At 42.2% G+C, this 21913-nt stretch overlaps 1 protein-coding gene across 1 annotated transcript in view; it reads left to right on the top strand.

Moving 5' to 3' along the window:
- The first annotated feature begins 1264 nt into the window (after positions 1-1264).
- The window catches only part of LOC146371725 (tyrosine-protein phosphatase non-receptor type 14-like), a 41427-nt gene continuing 20778 nt past the window's right edge, over positions 1265-21913 (top strand). Inside the window, exons 1-3 of the mRNA XM_084953052.1 lie at positions 1265-1671; positions 14733-15145; positions 16932-17107. Coding sequence (XP_084809178.1) covers positions 14972-15145; positions 16932-17107 — 350 coding nt within the window. The 5' untranslated portion in view covers positions 1265-1671; positions 14733-14971. The remainder of the gene's footprint in view (positions 1672-14732; positions 15146-16931; positions 17108-21913) is intronic.

The following is a 21913-nucleotide window of genomic DNA, read 5'->3' as shown; positions in this document are numbered from 1 at the left end:
CTAGTGGGTGAGGCATATTAAACAAGATATATTCTTGCTTTATAATATCCTCAAAGTCACTTGCAGTTTGTTATGCAGGCAGTCATTGCTCTATACATTACTGTATAATTGTAAGTCTTTCAGTTTTCAGTTTTATTTGTCATATGCAAGTTAGCACAGGGTCAACATTGCAATGCAAGTCTGTCAGTCTTTGGTCAAAACAGTTGTTTATATTTAATGAAATCTGAATATAGTCGACATGCATTTGAAAAAAAAGGCTGTAACTCAAAAGATCTGACATAAATAAGTGAGGGGACTCCTTTGTTCGACATTTAGTCACCTCTGTCCCCCCTGGAAAACCATTAAACGAAGAGGACTTCTCCCAGGAGCCCGGCATTCCTCACATTCCTCAGGTCTGATGTCAGAGTAGAGGGGGGCGGCGCTCAGGAGGGGAAGGCGCTGTTGCGTTCAGGTCCTCTTTGAGAGTGCGACCTCTGAGGTGTGTATGTGTGTGTGTGTGTGTGTGTGTGTGTGTATGTGGGGGGGGGGGTTGCAAATGAGCGGAGAAAACGGCACGTCCAGTCTCATAGCCCAGTTGTCTCGTGTGTTTTTTTCCCCAGCCTACTGTATATGACGCAAGATGGCCATTTACTCAAGCAAGAGCAGTAATGATTTAACAATACGAAAACCCTCCAAAACTTTTAAACTCCACAAGTAAAATAATTCATTTTCGATGCTTTGTATTATTGTGTTTATTCAAAATTAGATTAGATTATTTTGTCCTATCTTATTTTAATGTAAGAAAGCCTGCCTCAGATTAGGCTACTGCAGTCTATCCAAGCAATTGTATTCTAAACGTAAAACTGCAATTTTTTACCAACTTACTGAGACTTATTTTAATTAAAGCTTTCACAAAGGTCGTGGGCAATCACTGCAATCCACTAAGACTGTATTAAGTGTCATAATTACAAGCAGGCCTGCCAAATTCCCACCTTACTGCTTCTGAGTACATTTAGATAAATTCAGTGCACGAGTATTTCCTTCGATTTCTTAATTTGAAAAATTTTATAAATAAATTAATTACAAAGAGAAATACTCACATATGATTTAAAAAAATAACAAATACTCTCAATAAAAAGAAAAACTTTAATTTGACAATTAATTAATACGTTTTTTCTTTCGGACTCTTTATCGCGAACTTCAGCCTCTTGGGATGTTCAACGTAAAGCTCATTTTTCCGATGCAGTCTTCAGCTTTTGAACGTAGCTGCAGCAAGCGCCTCTCTCCCCCTGTCCTGAACGCCTCCATTGGACTAGAGGGACCACTATAAACATACGAAGAGTCCCAGCGAGAGAAGACCACGTCGCTTTATCCAAGTCGGACAACTTTTTGTGACTGTTTGTGTTCCCTAGAAAAAAAAGGCAACAAAACTGCGAGAAGAAGGAGGCTCAGGATTTGGTCTACCTCTGCGACTTTTGTGGTTGTTGTAAAGGTTGAGCTCATTTTGATGTGAGAAGACGCAGATTTTTCTTGTTCATGCCGGATTTTTATACTTTCTTTTAAATATATTTTTGAAAGTTAGTTAAATAACTTAAGGTGGATTATCTGTTTGCCGTGAGTTCCAAACCTCGACAAGCAAAGAAGAGTTTATTCAGCAGGGAGAAGAAATCGGCATGTAGCGCAGGATCAGGGGTGAGTTCTCTTGCATGGGGGGGGGAAGCGAAAATCTACCTCAGTCAAAAAGAGTTTAGTTTTGCTCTTCATGGTTTCCTGCAGATCTGGAAGTAGATCCAAACTCTTGTAAAGTCCACAGTAGGAGTGCTTAGATGTAGGCCAAATGACTTGGCCACGTAGGGCAAAAAGGAGATCCAAACTATTTTAATGCCCCCCTTTCTCCTGCACATAAACATGCATCACCATCACAGACAGAGCCTCTAAATCCCCCTCTACATCTAATAAGATGGGAGTCTGTGCGATTCCAGAGAAAACTGGGAAGTTAGAGAACCTGTGTGTGGCTGGAAAACCGCTGAAAGATTCCCCGGAGTTAATGAAGTAATCATGAAATCACACGACTGAACAGGGCTTTGGAGACCTGAGAGCCCTCTGTAAGACCCAGTTTGGGTTTGGGCAGTGGGCTCATGCCATATGGAGTGCACAACACCTGGAATATCTGGCCCTTCCTCATTTATTTCTAATTTTTGCATGTGTACATTACGTTTCCATAATCGCTGAGAGAGAGTGCGTCTGTAAATTCACCTCGTTGAATTGTATTAAACAAGTTTGGTGGCTGAATGGTGTGTTTGAGTATGAGCAGCCTTCCTCTATAAGATGATGATGGACAGATGTCCTCACACCCTGGCTGCAAACTGTGTGTACATGTTTGTGTAAAAAAGAAAAATGTGTTTGAACATGCACCTTGGACAACTAGCATTACTGTAAAAGGGGAGTAAAGGCAACACAGCATAGCTGCTGGAGGCGTAGGGTGTACACACACACACACACACACACACACACACACACACACACACACACACACACACACACACACACACACACACACACACACATCTGGCTGTCTTTATAAGCTCAAAGGCATGCTGCGTAAATTACATGGTGCCCGAACAAGTGGCTTGGGTGTACACAGCAGTTTTAAAACACTGGTGGAGATTTTTAAAGGCCTAAAAGGCAGAGTAGAAACCTCCATCCATGCTTCTCTTTTGTGCAGTAGAGAGTCACAAATCTAATTTGTCTTTCAGTGCCATTTTTGGCACTCTATTTCCTGCTTTTTATTCAAGGAAAGTTGCTGAAATGTTAATTCCCAAAAGGGGTGTTTTGTTGAAGGTCAGCCCGGTAAGATCATAATAGGTGTTTACTGCTTAATGTGAGCCTGCGTCTAAAAGGAAAAGTGGCTATTGTTTGTGTAGCCAATGGTCATTTGAGTCTAGAGGCCATTTGATTACGGTGTGGTGCAAACATACCTGTAATTTTGGTCAAGTGCTCACACTGCACCACAGGAAGAGAGGGGGGAAACAGGCAGCAGCAGCAGTTATTGTAGTTATTGTTATAACATTTTAACCACAGTGGAAGAAATGCATAGAATTCCTTCGTAGTCAGCTTGTGGTTCACTTGTTATTTTACACCATAGCTGCACTGCAGTAGAAAATAGAAGGGGTGAAGAAGGCTATGACCTATCACCTTTTTTGTGATTAAAGTGATTACATGTCCAAGGCATTGACTTAAATACAGATGAAACTAATCTGCAATGAAAATAGTTGTTAATCTGCTGATAGCTTCTTTGGCCATACCCAGTATAAAACACTCACATGTGCAACCAAAAGTCTCACATCTAATAGTAATGGCACTGTAGTGTATTTTACATAAATCAAGTGTTTCAGTGTGTAAATAATAGTCCCCTATATCACCTTACATGCTAGTACTCTACCTTTAAATATACTTTTTGTGTTGGAAAAATTGATGTTTAGCAGTTATTTCTTGTCCTTGCAATGCTTTTAACTTTAGTTGTATACAAAGGCTGTATTTAAATGATGGATGTAAGCACCTCTATGCCACCCTTCACTCTGTGAAGTCCTGTTTTGAAGCCTCAATGCTAGTCATTTGCCTTTGACTATGTTGCCGTTTTGGTGTGAGAAGTGACCGTATTTGGATGATTAGGTGAAGCTCTGACTTCTTAGATGGGTTGTTATGGTTCTTTCAAGCCCACACAGAAAATTATGTTGCATTGTTTCACTTCAGCCGGTCGTGCACCTCTCGATTTCTGTAAACTGGGTTGAAGACACAAGCGTACAATCGTGTCAGCTTTTAACACCATTTTAATGATGTATCACTACATAGTGATAGCTCCAACATACAGATATACATTGGGAGATGTTGGAGCAGTTTGGAAAAACAAGACTTTTTGGGGAAAAAAGCTAAAGAAAACAAGACGTTTCTAATCCTGAATTTACAATAGCTAATGGATTCTGCACACTGCAGGTGTGAGGGGAGTTTATTCTACAAATGACCCACACTAAATCCTGCCTCATCTTGTTTTCTTCTATTCCTGGGAATGTCAAGTAAACCTGTTCCTAAGAGGCCCAGAAGCCTCATACCCCTCAAGTAGGTCAGCAATATATTTATGCTTTATAAACCATTAGCAGAATTCTAAAATCAATCCTTTTACACACAGGAGGCCAATCGCGAATGATATGATCATTAAAATGATCATGCCTCTAACTTTGAGCCCCAAAAAAGTGACCCCCATGCAGTTGTAGTGAAGGATGAGATGTGCAATAGAGACCGAAACAGTTTCTTCTACGAGGCTGTAAACATGTTTATTTCTGCTGTAAAGTTGGACATTATAACATGTGAGCCTATGGGGATTTGCAGGCTTTTAAAGAATGCCTCAAGTGGCCACTCGAGGAACTGCACTTTTAAAAACCTCCCGTGGTGGTACTACCAAGCTAGTTCTAAAGAAGTATTAAAGTTTTACCAATCAGCTGTGCTGGGTCGGTATCAGTAACAATACTGAACTTCTACCTAGGAGCAGAAACGCTCATGAATGAACATAAATCACTTACTTACCAAGAAAGCAGCTATTGTTTAAAAAATTTCTATAAAAAGCTAACAAAAGTGATGTTACTGTGAAGTAATAATATAATGGCTGGCTGTAGGTGCAGCGTATGACTGTGAGGAGTATCTCTTGTGCATGTGGTGAGTGTATTCAGTCATGCACGGATGCTTTTGTCAGATTTGTGCTCTCTGTGAGCGCTCTGTTCTCTCAGCCCAGCAGACAACAACAGAGTAGAGAGCGTGCTGCGACCTGTCCAACTCTCCCACACTCCACCAGGTGTTTTTCGTGCTAGGTGTCAGTCACTGCTAGCCCTGCTGCCCACACTTAACAGGTTTGACCCCCGCTACCTCTGAACAGCCCAGAATTTAAAAACATGTGATTCTTCCTGTGATGTGGGACTCACTGTTCACAGAGTGGTTTGTGAGGAAGTTTGAGCATCAACGGGTGAAATTTTCCATTTGATCCTTCGTTTAAAATGTGACTTTTCCTTCCTTTGAGGCCGTTATGGGTCTTAGATACAGCCGGATGTCAACACGAGCAAAACCAAAGTGTTTCTGCTTTCATAGGCCTGTAAACTCAGTGCTACTGACGTCCCCGTTGGCTCCTGGGGGCTCAGCCATGAGAAAATACTGAGTGGCTTTTGGGTGATTGAGCTTGTGTGTGTGTGTGGAGTCGTATTTGTGTGTATGGTTGTGAGACCGTGATGTGGTTCCCAGGAGGAGATGAGAGGAGGGGGTTATGGAAAATGTGAAGAGCATTGCGGTTTGGCTGCTGCAGACTCGGTGGCTGACGATTGATGGTCCTGTGTTTTTGTTGTTGTGGCTGGGAGCCGCCTGCTATCAGTTCCACTGTCCATGTTTACGCACTCCTTCCTTTCTCGCCATCCTCACCAACTGAACCAACACGATAAGAGCCTGAGAATCACCAGCGTTGTGTCTCCTCTTTCCTTTCTGCTGCCTTTTCCATATCCTTGCTTATCTAAAGCCTTTGTTTTCTCATTCAGGTGCTGGGAATGACTTATATGTGAATTTTGAGGGCACATGTATACACACAATCCAACTCTGTGCCTCTCAGTTAAATATCCAAGTCTGCCTGCATGACATCAGTTCTCCGGTTTGCCTCCTGGAATATGAGTCGGCAGAGGAGCGTCATTGCTGGTTTGGAAAACCAGCATACGGACAGTATAAAGCATCTGCCTTTGATCCTCCTCCTCCTCGTCATGTTTTAGTGACACTGTTTAGATTTCAGTGCCAGTGGAAAACATTGGGCATTCCCTATCTGTGACTGTCACTACTGCTACTGTAACTTCTATTGTTTTCCTGCACTTTTCCTTTGTTTCTATGGTATTTCCGGTCGTCACAAGCTAAATATAAGCAGTTTGGCATCTCATTTGAATTCCAGTTCCGGAAAGTGATGTTATTTTGAGTTTTTTGTGATTGTGACAGTTGTTAGTGCTCACTGGCATGTCTCCTTCACTTGTTTTAAGGTAATGAGTAGCAGAGTAGCATGAGTAGCACTTTTTATAGACATATCTTTGCTTGGGATGATTCAAAGAATTAGCAAAACGCACACAAATGTATGTACGAAACTTTGAATCGAAGCTTCGTTTTGAAGGTTTGCCAGTGCGGTGATCCTTTCAGAGCAGTTCTGTGAATTTAAAAACAGGGCCTGATGTCTCCTTCGCTGATAGCAACGGGTATGTAAACAATGTAATTGGCGAGAGTCTGCTCTCACTTAGTGTAACAATTTTCTTCACCCATTTAAGTCCAGGTTGAAGTGAGATAAAGCTGCGCGTGTGTGTGTGGGAAGCTGCAGACATGGCCCCTTCGCTGTCTGCACGTCACAACTGTGCGAACGCTTTGCACTGTGTTTGTGTCACTCTCGCCGCCGTGTCCTCAAGTGTGTTATTTGCGGGTGTGTTTGTCTCAGAGAGATGGAGCTGGAGGAGTTAAAAAAAAAAGAGAGCTGGAAAGTGAGAAAGCAGATGCGCTTGTTAGAAACACAGTCTGGTGGCCTGCCTCCACCATCTGTTTGCAGCTGCTAGTGTTTGTGTGAGATATACAGTATGTTTGTGTCTGTGCAGGGTGAGTGAGTGGAGCCTGTGTGCGGGGAAGAAAAAGGAGATGCATATATATATATATATATATATATGTATATATAATTTTTCTCTTTTTAATAAAGTATTTTTTTTAGGTGTAAAAGTGAGCACACACACACACACACCTCTGGGTCAGACAAAACACACATGGCCAGAGTGTCAGATGACAAAGAGGGGCCTGATCCACAGTGCCAATGTCCCTGAGACGTGTCTGAAGAATAATCTCTGTAGTACTGTGCTTTCTTCAAATGTCTATGACAGGGCATTATATCCACATTAAGAAAACACATGACTGCTCATTAGGAGTAATAAAGTCAAAATTTTGAGCAAAAAGTCAAAATATTCTTTTAGAATAAAGTCAAAGTTCAATTCAATTCATTTTTATTTATATAGCGCCAAATCACAACAACAGTTGCCTCAAGGCGCTTTATATTAGTAGACCCTACAATAATACATACAGCGAAAAAACCCAACATATGACCCTCTATGAGGAAGAACTTTGGCGACAGTGGGATGGAAAACTCCCTTTTAACAGGAAGAAACCTCCGGCAGAACTAGACTCACGGAGGGGCGGGGCCATCTGCTGCGACCAGTTGGGGTGAGACAAGGAAGACAGGATAAAAGACATGCTGTGGAAGAGAGACAGAGATTAATAACAAGTGTGATTCAATGCAGAGAGGTCTATTAACACTTTTAGTGAGAAAAAGGAAATACTCAATGCATCATGGGACTCCTTCAGCAGTCTACACCTATTACAGCATAACTATAAACTGTGGAGATTGACGTTGCTTTACCCTCTATAAAATGCCTTGTGTAGATGACTTAGTGAAGTTTTACTAGAATCAGTTTTAGTAATAAGTAAACTACAAAGGAAATTACAATGTAACAATTTTTTTCTTAATGTGGCCTTAATACTCATTGGTAAATATCAAAAGATGGCAAAGTTTATGTTTTAGTCCTGTACAGATTGTCCAGTCTGTACAGCAAAGGCCAGTCAGACAAATACTGCACGTGTCTCTCTACATGAATGGAATGAGTACAGTGCTTTTTCAGATTTCGACATCTGCATACATGTCTTGACATCACCACTGCAATAATGAGGTGTTAGTGATGATACAGCAACATGGGCTACTTTGGTGCATTTTTAATCCACACATGAAACGAGCAGCAGCGGTGAATGTAAATGACGTTAGTCTAGTTTTAGTCAACTGGGAGCATGGGAGCTAGCTGTATGCAGTACTGTTTCCTGGGGGCATATCATATGCGTGTCTAACTTTACACCACAAGGAAGTTACTTCTGATTGGATTGCTTCCAAACTTGTCGCACCTTTCTACACAGCTTAATTAGATCTGATTACATCTCGTGTCATATTCGTTTTTATTTAGTTATCGTCTTGTTTTTGTCAGGAGGAAAAAGGTGGCACCAAGAGGATCGTGTGTGTGGCTAATAAACAGAAAAACACCTGAGGAGCAGCACTAATATTAACTGGGGCAGCTGGATAAACAACTGAAAATTCACCTTGTAGTAGCTGTTTAGGTTGATATTACCACCAGAGAATGAACCTTATGTCGCGAGAACCATTATTTTTAATTGTTGACCTGAACATTTCTTGCAGTGTTCATGTGTTGGAACTTTATTTGTGGTTGTTTATTTAGGTACAAATCACAGATATTCTCCGAATGCCTCACAAACTGACCAAAATGCACATCAGAACAACTTCAAACTCAGTGCTGCTTATCATTAGGTCTCCAGTGATAGTGTGAAGTAGATCGGATAAGCGCTTGTCGAGAAAAGTGAAGGGCACCTGGACACACACACACACACACACACACACCTTCATTCACTGCTAAGATAATGCTCTGTCCAGGGTCAGCTAATACTCAGACAGACTTTGGTTGAATGTTTCCAGGAGTGTGTGTGGACTTAGAGGTGTGTTTCCCCCAAAACATTTCACTACTGAACTCAACTTTAAGTTAGTGGGCCACAAGAGGATCAGAGTCTTAAGAAGATTTTAGAAATATCAAACAAAATCTGGCAGTATTTCCAAATTCTTTTGATTTAGCTGTGCTTGGAGTAGCAGTTCGCTGGGTTACCAGATAGGACAATACAGCAAGTTCACATAATACAAAATAATTTAGGTTAAGTAGGTCTTTGTTGTGACTGTTAACTGTCTGAGCGCTCAAACTATTTGTGAGTTTAGCTGCTGAAAAATGCAAGTGTGTGCTTGTTTTAGCCTTCTATGAAACACTCTATTTGTATTAATTATATAAAAACAACAACCAGTAGTTCCATATTTCTTGATTTATGAAAACCACATGCTTTAATTAGTTGTAAAAACGTGATTTCTGAGCACAAGTTAGCCGATTTACACTCCAGCTATTCGGTTTAGGTTCACAGACCAAATAGTAAAACGACTGCGCAGGAGGAAGTGTAATTACGAGCTGTGAAGCACCCATTTGTTTTGCTACAGTGCTTGTGTATAACAGGAGGGTAGCTGGGGGTGTTGGGAGGGCAGCGTTGGTATTTCAGACAGAGACAAGCAACAGAGATGAGATTGATTGAGTTACGCACGCTACACTTGCTTCCTCGCCTCTTGGCGGCCTGCATCTAATGGTCTTAGCAGTAGGTGACAAAGTGCTGTTTTGTTCCCGCTATTGTGTGGACGTGAATGGAGCAAAGCGACACAGGGGCTGGCATGAACCAGAGCAGAGGGGGAGCACGCACGTTAGCAGCTCTGCTCCTGAGAAGACGTTATGTTTAAAATGAGTCTTTGTGATGGTAATGTAAAAGAAATGGATATCGCAATTATGCCTGTTTTGATTGTTTTGATTCTAAGTTAGCAGCTTTAACCAGCACTTTTTTTTTGGCCTGTAAGTCACAGCATGTTTTGATTTGGTAAATTTTTAGGTGACCCCAGAATCTATCCCTGAGTGGGTAGAGAGGTGACTGGCAGTAAAACACTGCAGCCTGAGGCAAGCTGAGGTTTCTGCAGAAAATAAATCAGTCGAGTTGGGGACAGTGCAAGTGAAGGAACATCTACTGGTTTTCTGCAGAAATTCCCCAGCTGAGGAAACCCATGTCAGCATTTCTTAGAAGAACACCAACTCATTTTAAATCCATCTTTTGTCAGCTGCTGACCTGTAGCTGGTTTTCAAATCCCGCCCACTTTAGCAACAGTTTTTACACCTGTCAAGCTTTCTGTTCCAGCTCAATACAAAGGATCTCACTTGAAATTATTTGGAAATGGTCTCAGTTTTTGCATGCAGGACTTTTCTTTTGTTGGAGATTATGTATCGGAATTTCAGGAGCAGGACCACGCCTCCAAACACGCTCCTTCCGGTTGTCATCTATATAGGTTCCCCCAGTTCTGCAAGCTGTTCATTCTCGTTTACATGCCCCACCCTCCCTACCTCCTTGTTCTCAATTCTTTAACTTCTTCATTTCTATTTAGTGCGTGGGGATCTGCCAGGCCCGGGAGTCATCGCCAGTCCCCTTCGAGGCCTTCCCTAAACCGCAGCTCAATTCATGTCACTTTTACCTACTAAAACGCTGTCAAACCTAAAATGAGGACGTGGGCCCAGCTAGTGAAATGAGTATTTCCTGCTGTGCCCTTGTTTTGATTGTTGGCCTTAAAGGATGGAGAACAGGACAGGTATCTTAGAAGACAATTAGTTCAGAAGCTGATGAGACTCACGGGAGCTTCACGATGATGAAAACAGTTTTTCATGGCTTTGGTATGTGCTTAAATGTTGCTGATGCTGAAGTTTAAACTGTTTGTATTCTTATTTGCCACGTGTCACTTTATAAAAGGCCAGGACTGCTTTTTTTTCTGACACTGCGTCATGCAATCTCGCTGAAGTTGCTGAATTGTTGAGCCCAAACTCAGACGTAGAATCCTGAACCAGTTTAAATACTGCAAAAATGGAAACTCCACAAACAAATTTACTTTACTCACTTAGTTAAAGTTGGTTAGTTAATGCAAGAATCTGCTTTATTTTTTCTTTCTGAGCATAATTGTGTGTGTCCAATTGTTTTGACATCCACAGAGTATGAAAAAAGAACATCCTCTCAATTCGTTTCTTTCTGTATGAATCAGAAAGAAAGCTAAAGTGTAGCACTTTTGCCTAAAGGAGCATCCATTTCATTCAAGCCTTTGTCAGATAATTTCACACAATGCTTAGTAACCCTATTAGCGGCAGGCATATCTCTTTGCATTTCAGGGCACTCCAGTGCACATCAGTAGCATTTCTTATGTCAGCTACCAGTAATTAAGCTTTCCAGAAAGGAATAGAAGGAATGACTGAAACTACAAAGGTATATGTAGAATGCACTCCAGACACACACTGGTTATGCTCACAGATGTCACGTTTATATAGGGTTTTATGCAACAACCTGGGCGACCATCCCTTGACCACTACTTTCACTTTTTTTGTGGAGAAACTCGAGGCACTACTAAGCCAGCCAAGGGACCAAATTTGTGCAGACACCTCCGAGGGTGCTTTCTCAGCACCACAACTGACCGGTACAGCCTCTGCATCTCTACTGACCCCACACCAGTCTGTCTCTCAACCCGTTGCTTCCATCTTCCTTCACCCGGGAGCAAAACCATGAGATACTTAAACTCCTTAACTTGGGGCAGCAACTCCTTGGAGTAGGTCCTCCACCCCTTTCAGACTTGCCACAGTTGGCTGCAAACGGGAGGTCGTTACCAACAGAGTCCCATCAATACATCTTCTGCCGCCTCTTGGCTGTGCCAAGAAATTTTGTCCCTTTAAAAGTGCAACAGAATCATAGTTACAACAACTATGATAATTCCACCCAATATAAAGTTGTGAGTGCATGTTGGATAGAGTATCACAATTCTTAAACCAAGGTTGAAATGACAACAGAAATATCCATTATATTTTAATGCATTTCAGTGTTCCTGTGCTGTAACACCCATGTGTTGCATGATGTTAATCTTCCACAGAGATCTTTCAGGTAACAAGTTAATCACGAGGGGATCAAATCATAATTAAGTGATCAGTAAGGGAAAACCAAGATATGAAAAGGAAACCCTGACCAAAAAATTGACCCGTGGTTTTCTGGAGAGCTGTTACACCTCTGATATTGTGTAGTGACAAAATCAGATTGAAGCGTGATGGTAAAAAAAAACAAAAACGTAGGACGCTTAAAACATTTTTAATTAAATACTCTCATTGCTAAATGAGGAAGACACAACTCGTGCACTGCAGCGTCAAATGAGTAGTGTTGATTCTTTGATGCACAAGCACAAAAGTGCTCGATTAAAGATGTATCTGACACCAACCTGACAGAGAAAATGCAGACGTTTGTTTGCCATGGTGCTCAGTTAAAAGCATGCAAGACTAAAAGGTCAAATTTCTTCTCGTTTGCTCTTTTCGGCTAGCTCCCGCATAATCGTTTTTATCATGATTGATGTAAATGTGTGTAAAAATGTCATCCCACAATGCGTCTTTCAAAAAACCCCTATATACTTGAGTGGTAATGTGGTTTCTGGTCTAAGCACGCACGTTAAAGGGGAAAAACTTGATTCCAACTTTTTTACCCCTGTGCAATATCAGTTGTGGGGTAATATAAAAAAAACAACAACAACAACAAAAAAAACATAACAAAAGATGGGAATGGTTTCACATATATTTAGAAAGAGCTCACCCCTCTCAAAAAGAAAAACAAGCCTCTTTCCTCAGTTTTCCCTCTTGTTTCGTCTGTGCCACAAAATTACAATGTGCAAATTCATAAACGTATATGGTGTTTTTGCACGCTGGAAATAAACACGATGGTCAGGAGAAAAAGTCGCTGGAGCAGAACTGAAGCAGGGCATTTTTGTTTTGTTTTGTTTTTTTTCATCAAGGAGTGGGTAAGAGCCCAAACTATTGTCTGTCTTTCTGTCTGGCTTTACTCTACCACACACTCCTAACCAAGCCACTGATTACTAGTTTAGAGTTGCACCAACTGCTGTCTGGTCCTTTGGCTAACCTCTGAGGAACCTGGTGAAGGGGTGTGTGTGTGTGTTTGAGAGAGATCTTGTGTATATGTTTGCGGTGTGCCCTGTTGATGCTTGTCTATGTTTGTACACTACACAGTGAAAGTATGCGTCTTTATTTGTGTCTTTGTGTGTTTGTCTGTGTACTTGTTGACAGTGATCTTGGAGGCCTGGGTGCTCGGGAAACACTCTTGAGTCATTTTGGGAAGGTTTTACTGTCAGCCTGTGATGTCACTTACCCTAAGCAGGAGACAGTGGGGAGGGTCGCAGGGTCTGTGGTTAAGGGTCATGTGACGATTGGGGTCAGCGTGCACATATATCCTTAAGCGAAGCTGATTTACTCAACCGATGTAACCCAGTTAGTCACTCGTTGAGGTTAGTGCAAAACGGCCGTTTAAAAAGAAAGAAAGAAAGAAAGAAAGAAAACAACAACACACGAAGAAGATGATGCCACATTACCGTCTCAGAAGGACTCAGGAGTAAGGGATGTGTTACGGCGCCCAAAGGGGCAAGGCCATTACAAAAGATGAGCGTGAAGCAAGTGCAATTAAAATTGTAGCAAACAACCCGACTCTGTAGCTTCTTGCCCTCTTTCATTCAAGCCTGCCTCCCCTGTGTCTTTTTCTCCTGCTCACTCAGCCTTGTTATACACACACACGCAAGCACACACACACACACACACACTTTTCCTTCCTTGTGGTGCATACTTGTGTCAGGTGTGCTCTGTTTTTCCAGTCAGGGTAGAGAGGAATCTGGGCCAGGGTCCAAGCTGACTATCAGCAGCACATAGCCAGAGCCCAGGACAAGAAGCAACACATCCACTCCATCTTTACTCCACCTCCTTCTCCCTTGCTCCTCACCTAATCGTTGGAACATTGCCTTGTCATGTTTTTGCTCTTTTTCCCTCACATTCATGCATGTGTGTATTTATTTTCGCATAATTTTCCTTGCTGTCTTTTGTAGTGTTCAATTTCGGGTCTCTTTGGTTTGTCTGTGTTTTAAGGAGAAGTTTTTTTCCCCTTCTTTCAAGGTGTGGAGCTTTTTTTTTTTAGTTTTGTAATCTAGTTCCTGTCTAACAAGGCTACAAAGTAGCCACCACCCTTAAAATGACACTGCTTTAACTATTTAAATTTAATCCCATTGATATTAGTGGGATTATTTGAAATTCCTTAGCGATTGCTGGCTAACAGCTCAGTTTAAAGCTTACTTTTTAAAATATGATTGAGTATGTGCGATATACAGAGTACACCCCTACAGGATGTACTCTTTTCCGCCTTTATATCTGTCATGCTCTTTTTCAAAGCACTTTCCTCATTACAGACATGAAAGCTATGAACTGATGAGCACCCCAGTTGCATTCAAAGTCATTCCCAAACACCTAGCTCAACCTTTTAAACTTCCCCGTGTGTGTTCTCTTGTTTACCTCACGAGTTCACACTTCTGTTTCTTATTAACAACAAAGATGTGGGTTTTTTGTTGTTGTTTGGTTTTGTGTCAGTAGCTGGCAAAAAGTGTTTCTGTGGCAACATATGTGCCACCACCGCAGGCGTGTGATCTTACACACACCGCTGCACTGTACTCCACAATGTCTGGCACTGTGCTGCTGTCGAGCAGAGAGAGCAGAGATAAAAAGGAAAGGAAGGGCCTCCCACACAGGCAGATAGAAGCTCCATTAGTTCCTCAAAGCCAGCTGCCGGGTTCAGATGGATGTCTGCGCACGGCCGTTTGATGTCTGTTCATCCATAGCCTCACATCTCTGACTCTGTCTCCCAGCTTCGCCCGACGCCGGGCCTCATGGGAGTCTAGAGAGCGCAGCTGCCTGAACTATAGGATAAAGCTGTCTGGCTGCTGCCGTACCATTCCTGTGCTGTGCTAATGCTCTAGCACCACAATTACTCCTTTTTTATCTGCTTTAGTTTCTGCTTGTTTATGGAAGGTGGGAGGGATTATTTGAAAGAATATTCACTGATTAGAAAACCATCTTCGTTCTTAGAAAAGGGAATGTATCCATAAAACTCTAAATAGTTTTTTAAGCCAGTTATGTGTTTCACTGACCCTCCTCTCTTATCTCTCTTTGCAGCACCCGTTTGTACTCCGTCTCCTCCTCATCTTCCTCCTCCTCTCTGGACACCTTTGGGAATGGGCCAGCGCCTTGCCAGGTTGCATCTCTCCGCCCGGTGGTGTGGCTGGCGTCGTGCGAGAGTGAGGAGGGCAGCAGCCAGGTCATAGAGCCCGCCCACCCCTCTCTCTGCTTGCTTGCTCTCGAGTGACATTTGACCTCTGACTCTGCCACGACCCCGCCTTGACCTCCTGCCAGCCATGCCCTTCCGGCTGAAGCTGCGGCGCACAAGGCGCTACAATGTCCTGAGCAAGAACTACTTTGTGACGCGTATCCGCCTGCTGGACAGCAATGTGATTGAATGCACGCTGTCAGTGGAGAGTACGGGACAGGAATGTCTGGAGGCGGTGGCCCAAAGGCTGGAGCTGCGGGAGGTTAGTGTTGTGACACATGTGCACGTTAGTTTGAGATAGTATGACGTGTGATAGGTTTCTGACACATTTGTCTTATCTGAGCTTGCAAGTGTTATAAATTGTCTGCCGTTGGCAGCTACAGGATGTAATTAATGGGGAGTTGGAGTGGGCATTTGTTTTTACTCTGAGTTTGGTTGTGTCTGCCACGCGTCTCTCCCCACACCCTGTGCATGTCTCCCTGCCCTCTGCTGCGTCTCTCCTTCACTGTCTTTGTTTGTCTCTAATGAAGCGTGCTTACGTCTGTCCTCTCTTCACTGCAGAAGAAAGACATACTGCTCGTCCTCTTGTCTCCCCTACCCCGTGGGTCCCTCTCATTCCTCTACTTCTATTTCCCATTATTGTCAGTGCTTTTTTTCTACCAGCAGGTGGACTTCTGATGATTTTTTCCTTTCCTTTCCTGTTCTTACACCTTAAAACACAAAGTAAACGAATTGTCTGTAAAAAGCATGGTTTGTCTAGGTCAAAGATCACATGACAATTGTGTGCGTGTTTGGCTCAAGGGTGATTAAATTTGGTGAACATGTGTGCTCAAGAGTGTGTCTGCACCTGCTGGAGCTGCTGACAGCGCAGAAGAGCGAGGGGCGATGTAGTGTACTCACACAGAGTTGTGGTATTTGCTGGGTGTCAGTGATGTTATAAATGAGGCGATGAAGCACCCCAGCTGTAGCGGCTGTCTGCCCCTCGTGTGCACACCGTCTCAGGATTATGTGTGCGTCAGAGTGTGCGTGTTGTTTTGGTCTTCGCTGTTAAATCTGATGTCTGAAGTGTGTGCCCGTCTGCACGCATGAATGTGTGTGCGCCGTTTCAGTTACCAGCTTTATGACTTTCTCTCTGACTTTTTACTGGCCAAATCTGTGTGCTCAACCTTTTATGAAACCTATGAAAAATGCACAAATATACAAAATAACCAAACATTAAAAACATGACATTTAAATGACATGTTCTACCAAATGTACTGCGTGAGATAAAACGGTGGAAAAAAAGTTCACGAGATCTTTACACAGAGACAAACCTGTGCCACTAGTATGTTGTGTTTTTACAAAAGTCAATGGATTGTGAGCTGATGTGTGTGTTTTCATTATGCATGGATTTCCTGACAACATGGTGGCATCTCATATCAACAATTTCTTATCAGAAACATCATACGTGAAGGGAGAAATAAACTGGTCTATTCTTGCTTTTTGTGTTTCACTTTCAGTTTAAATATGTTCGTTTTGTTTGGATAAGAAGACTAATGACTTTCACTGGATTTAGTGAGCTAGGTAATGATATTGTAATGATTCCACTTTAATTTTACGCTGCTGACGTCAAAGGTTTTGTCGGATTTTAAGGAGAAATGTGTGCTTTTAATTCAGGCGCTTAATCTCTCAATACTTTTCAGTGTATTTCTCAACTCAATTACCATTTCTCTCCTGAGAAATCCCATCTAGAGATGCACCAACTGCAGGTTTCTTGGCTGATTCCAATTTCTGTTTTTTTTTTCTACGCGTGACCTGCAGATTTAGATTTTTGCTGATTCTTTGCTCACTGAAAAAACTGAAAAGTAGGGAAAATAAAGATGTAAAAATAATTGAAAATGAATTGCTGTACACCCACTTTTACCTGATATATTTTACTCAGTTGGTATATCTCTACAGCCTCTCTCATTAGCCCTTTGCTTCCACTATTGCGAATTAATTTATTTGGCTCTTTTATACTCCTTTTGGCTTACACAACTTATTTTTGTTTCCTCACCCCCTGTATTTAGACACATTACTTTGGACTGTGGTTCCAAGGGAAGACCCAGACCCCGGAAAAACGTTGGGTGGAACTCGAGAAACCCCTCAAGAAGCAGCTGGACAAGTTTGGCAATGAGCCACTGCTCTTCTTTGGAGTCATGTTCTATGTTCCCAATGTTTCCCGGCTGGAGCAAGAAGCCACCAGGTAAAGAATCTTCAAATGGTAACTGTGAGACAGTTACGCAAGTCACTGAGAAAGCCACATAATCAGAATGCAGATGTGCTTTAGCTTTATATAGAGAATTGCAGTAGTAACAGTGCTTTCCAAACGCTGCCATAACACTGCAAAATCTTCTTCTCATGACTCTCATCACTAATTGTCAATATTGGTTGACGTTTCAAAGTGGTTCTGGCTACAAAGAAGTCAAATGTGATCAGTCTCCTAAAGTAGATGATTACTGTCCCATAACTCTTCATTATTTAGCATGCCAGGAGCTTAAAAGCAGTCACTTTGAAAATGTGGAGAAATAAAAATGTAATTTTACATTTAAACACCAGCTGGTTTTGAAAGTCTGCTTGGCCTTCATGGAGCTTTTGACTTATTTCATGGTGCCTTTTGGAAGTTTTTTAATGAAATTATCAGACAAATAATAATGGCTTCCTGTGTAGTTAATTAGACTGACTGTCAGTTTTAGTAAATTACATTCTACTTTTTATATACTTTTTATGTTTATTAACAAGCTGCAATGCAACCATAAAGTTTATAGATGGATCTAGCTATCCAGTCTTATTATTCGTAGCCGATAACTTCCACGGCCAACTGCTCCCCATCCTTGTGAGTAATTATGGTCATTAAAATTCAAGCTAATGTTGAAATTAACAAACAACTATGGTGTTGTCCATCCTTTATATACAGTCTCTTGCAAAGATTTTGGGGAAGGTTAGCCTGCGTCTATCATAAGGTAAAATATATCCATAAAAAGCAGCATAAACCCCTAGTAATTTCAAAGTTATATCATTTGATAGGAACACAAAAAAGTGGAGAATGTTTTGTACTTAGGGGGATTATGCATCTTCTACCTTCAGATAGAGCCAGTTTATTTTTTCTCTGTTAACAATCTCAGGCCTCAGTCTCAGACTGGTCAGCGACCATTTGATAACTAGTACCTCCCTGGTTATATAAACACTGCTTGCTTAGGCAAGGTGTGTATTTTGCAGCCGGCTGCTGTAGGTTGCTGGCTAGCGTGAAATACACGATGCTGCACTGAATGGTGCACCTTTTCCTTGGATGGTGAACATTCTCTTTTTCTCATTTTCAAATTTCACCACAGCTTGGTGAGTAAATGGCAAGCGTTTGCAAACAAGTTCCCTTCTTCCATACAAAATGTACAGATGACTGTGGCAATCTGCTAGCAATCAAAGCAAACATAAGGAGGTTTTAGGTGTAGCATCCTTTTTTGGCCGATTTCACCACTTGCCATCCGGTCGCGGGAATACAATCATCTTTACCTCTTGACCAGAGGTTGCCAGTGGTTTGCCGACCTGTCTCTAAGCCTCTGTGAATGAGGGCTTACTGGTAAGCCATCCTAACTTCTCCTGGCTTTAGCTTCATAGTTAGCATACCAATATGAAGGGGAAACTGATCAGCAGCTAATTCCCAGGAAGACAGTGAATCAGAGTTTTCCAGAAACTTCAAAGAAACTTCCTTTAACATCTCTTTGATGACATAGATAATGGCATCAGCGGCATCCAGTCTTTCCTTGTGCCACTGTGTGTGTGTGTGTGTGTTTGAATGAGTGTGTGAATGAGCATGTTGGGTATCTGTGAAGAGTGCAGGCAAGGGTCAGTGTGTAATGGACAGTCTGCCGTCTCATATTCCTTCACACACTCTCACACACACTGACGCGCCGAACTCTGCAGGTCTGCCTCACACTGAGCTGGTGAATTTGTGGCTTCTGCTTCTCTGGAAGTAGGAAAGGTTGATTGCAGGTCACAGCTTGACGTTTTCACACTAGAGTTAGTTTTAAGGTGTGTGTGTTTTTGCCAGCGTGTTAACCCTTTTATAGTAATTCTGAGAACCATGCATGCCCGCACTTAGCCTGTTTTGAAAGTGGTGAAGTAATTTATTTGTGAGCGATCTGACAGAGGAGAGTAAATTGTCTAGAGAGAGTGTGTCTGCAGGTTTATTATACAGAAGCCAGGATCTGCTCTGGTAAAGGGATGGTATTCATGGAATCCCCTGAGGGCTTTTATGATGTGTGTGTATGTGTGTGCGTGTGTGTGTGTGTGTGTACACAGGGGTTATAGGGTTGAGGGGGTTATGATGGGGACTTAGGGGCAATTTAGGAAACAATGGTCGTCTTTTTTTTTCAAGCCCCCCTTTCTCTTCCTTGCAATCCCTGTACATGGTGTCACCCGTCTACTTTTTATCAAGAGCAGATCAGTTTAGTCCTACATTTTTGCTCTTTCTCAGTGTTCCTGTGTCTCCTTCACTTTTCTCTTTTCTTTTTTTTCATCTGTTAGTCAGGAATGTTGGCACGACCGTCCAGCGTAGGAGGCGGACCACACATTCCTTGCAGCAGAAGTGCGGGGGGTAAAGGGGATGGAGAGAAGAGAGAAGGGGTGGGGGGGGGGGGGGGTGGGGGGGTGGGGGGTGGGGGGTCTGGTTTACAAAACATATGCACACACACACCTCAAACAATCCCCCAAGAATCCTCTCAGAAGCCAGCTGCAGCCCTGTCAGAAGTTACAATACACCACATTGTGAGAGCGTACGCATACCCACGAGGCAGACTTTTCCAAAAGACCCATCCTTTAAAAAAAAAAAAAAAAAAAAAAAAAAAAAATATATATATATATATATATATATATATATATCGAGCTGTAAACGATCTCCTCAACTCTCAAAACATCTTTATTATCCAATACGCCTTATGATGGGTTTTACTAAATTCAAATTGCTCTGTCCTTTGAGAAATCAGCCAGTCAGCATGGGAATAGGCACAGTCACAGCTCCCTTTTTAAAAAAATACACAACATTTATTGTCTGAAGGTTGATCGGGATCAGATCCAGGAAGGCACATCCCTGTCATTGCTTCTACACACCTGGTCTGATGAGGGTGAGGTGGGCGGGAGAATGACAAAGGCAAAGAGGAAGAACAAGTGGGGGCAGAGAAAGCAAAAGCTTGGCAGCACAACTCAGCTCACGTTTGAGCCTTGTTATTTATGTGGTTTGAGCTGTCTGCCTGCGTGTATTTATCGCACGACCTTATACATATTTATGTGTCCACGTGGTAAAGTCTGTTTGTTTGGGAAAACCGTGTGAGACAGAGTAGATCTGGCTTTTTAGGTGTTGGTGCTTTGAATTAGTTTTATTTTGCAAAACCATTATTGAGAAAAGTTAAATTAAAGGTCAAAAAAGGTTATTATTTTAAATGCATGCTAACTCTTTCACATTCACTAAGGTAAGATGTGATGCATTTTTACATTTTAACAGTAATTTAGCAATACGAAAACATTAAAAAAGAACAAGTAGAAATGAGATGGGCAAGACATTTGTAGACGTTATCTCTTCTGAGAAGGTAATGTATGATGTGGCCAGGGCTTTGATGTTCAGTATTTGGCTGATATGTAGCCTGATATTGGATCTCCTGCTCTTCCCATCCGTAGAGTCATCTGTTTCTTCCTCCCTCGCTTCCTTTCTCTGCAGCGGCAAAAATGAGTCAGAGCAGGGGAAGCTGGGGTCTCTGCATCCATTACTGTATATACTTACAAATTCACCACGCAGAGTTCTCCAATATACCCTATAGTCATAATATTTAAATGTTTGGTCACTCCTACTTCAGTTTGTAAAAACACAGACTCTTTGTGCTTGTGTGATGAAATATGTCCATAGCTGTTATAATGTTTTTCTAGGCGTCTATCCAAATTCTTGTCGGATATATATATTTATTTTAATATCTTGGGGGCATTTCTTCAAATGTGTCCACTTTCACTTGGAATGAAGGTTGAACCCAATAGATTTTGGTTACAGCTCTCTGTGATCTCACTAAACAATTAAAATATTTCACACTTAGTCAGATACTAAATTGGTGATAATTATCTTTGATTTGCTCTTGTTAAATTCCCCATGAGCGTTAATTTTTATATATTATTCTTAAATGACGTGGATGTCAACAGTACAGTTACTAGGCAGCAGTTACAGATATACTGTACAACTCACTTGTAAATAGAGCACTTTTACCTGTTGTCAACAAAAACACATCTTACACTCTTGCATAGAGTGAGGAGGTTAAAGCCTTCTGCTACTTATATGTTTCTGATAGAAAGGAGAGAAAAGCTGGCTCGCAGACTGAAAATGAGGAACCTGAACGAAGAGCCGTTGACTGGAGCATGGCCAGCTGGCCGTAGCAGCCCCTAAGGCTAACAGCACCAATAGCCTTGAAATCCTAGCTTTGTTCAGCTAGTTATCACCAGTACACACACACACACGCACACACGCACGCACGCACGCACGCATGCACGCACACACACACACACACACACACACACACACACACACACACACACACACACACACACACACACACACACACAGCTGTACTCGGTGGTGCCCCTTGCTGATTCAACACATTTCAAAGTGATATTCTCCTGCCTCCCACACAAACCGTCTGGATGCATCCTGGGGGCTGAGGGGGTGGTCACCTTACCACCACCAGAGGTGGTCGAGATGGAGGAGGGGCTGAAACATATGTACACACATACTCACATTCATGCATGCAAACATGCGCATATGCTCTCAGGCCTGTTGTCCAGACTGCTTGGACATCTGGCAGCATGTCTTGAGCAGGGTTTGAACATGCGTGGGCATATAAAGGGCTCTTTGTGCCTGCGAGGCTGCCTGGACTGCCAGCAGAGCACTCTGCCATAGTGGAAGTCCCATGAAAAGCCCTAGTAAGGAAAGCGCTACCTCATGTCCATCTATGTATATTCACCTGCTGTTACAGCATTG

The sequence above is a fragment of the Perissodus microlepis genome, chromosome 15, assembly GCF_051167445.1.
Source record: "Perissodus microlepis isolate ML-2025 ecotype Zambia chromosome 15, ASM5116744v1, whole genome shotgun sequence".
In the NCBI taxonomy this organism is placed as follows: domain Eukaryota; kingdom Metazoa; phylum Chordata; class Actinopteri; order Cichliformes; family Cichlidae; genus Perissodus; species Perissodus microlepis.
Note: the sequence above shows the minus strand (reverse complement) of the source record. Positions and strands in the feature narration are given on the sequence as shown.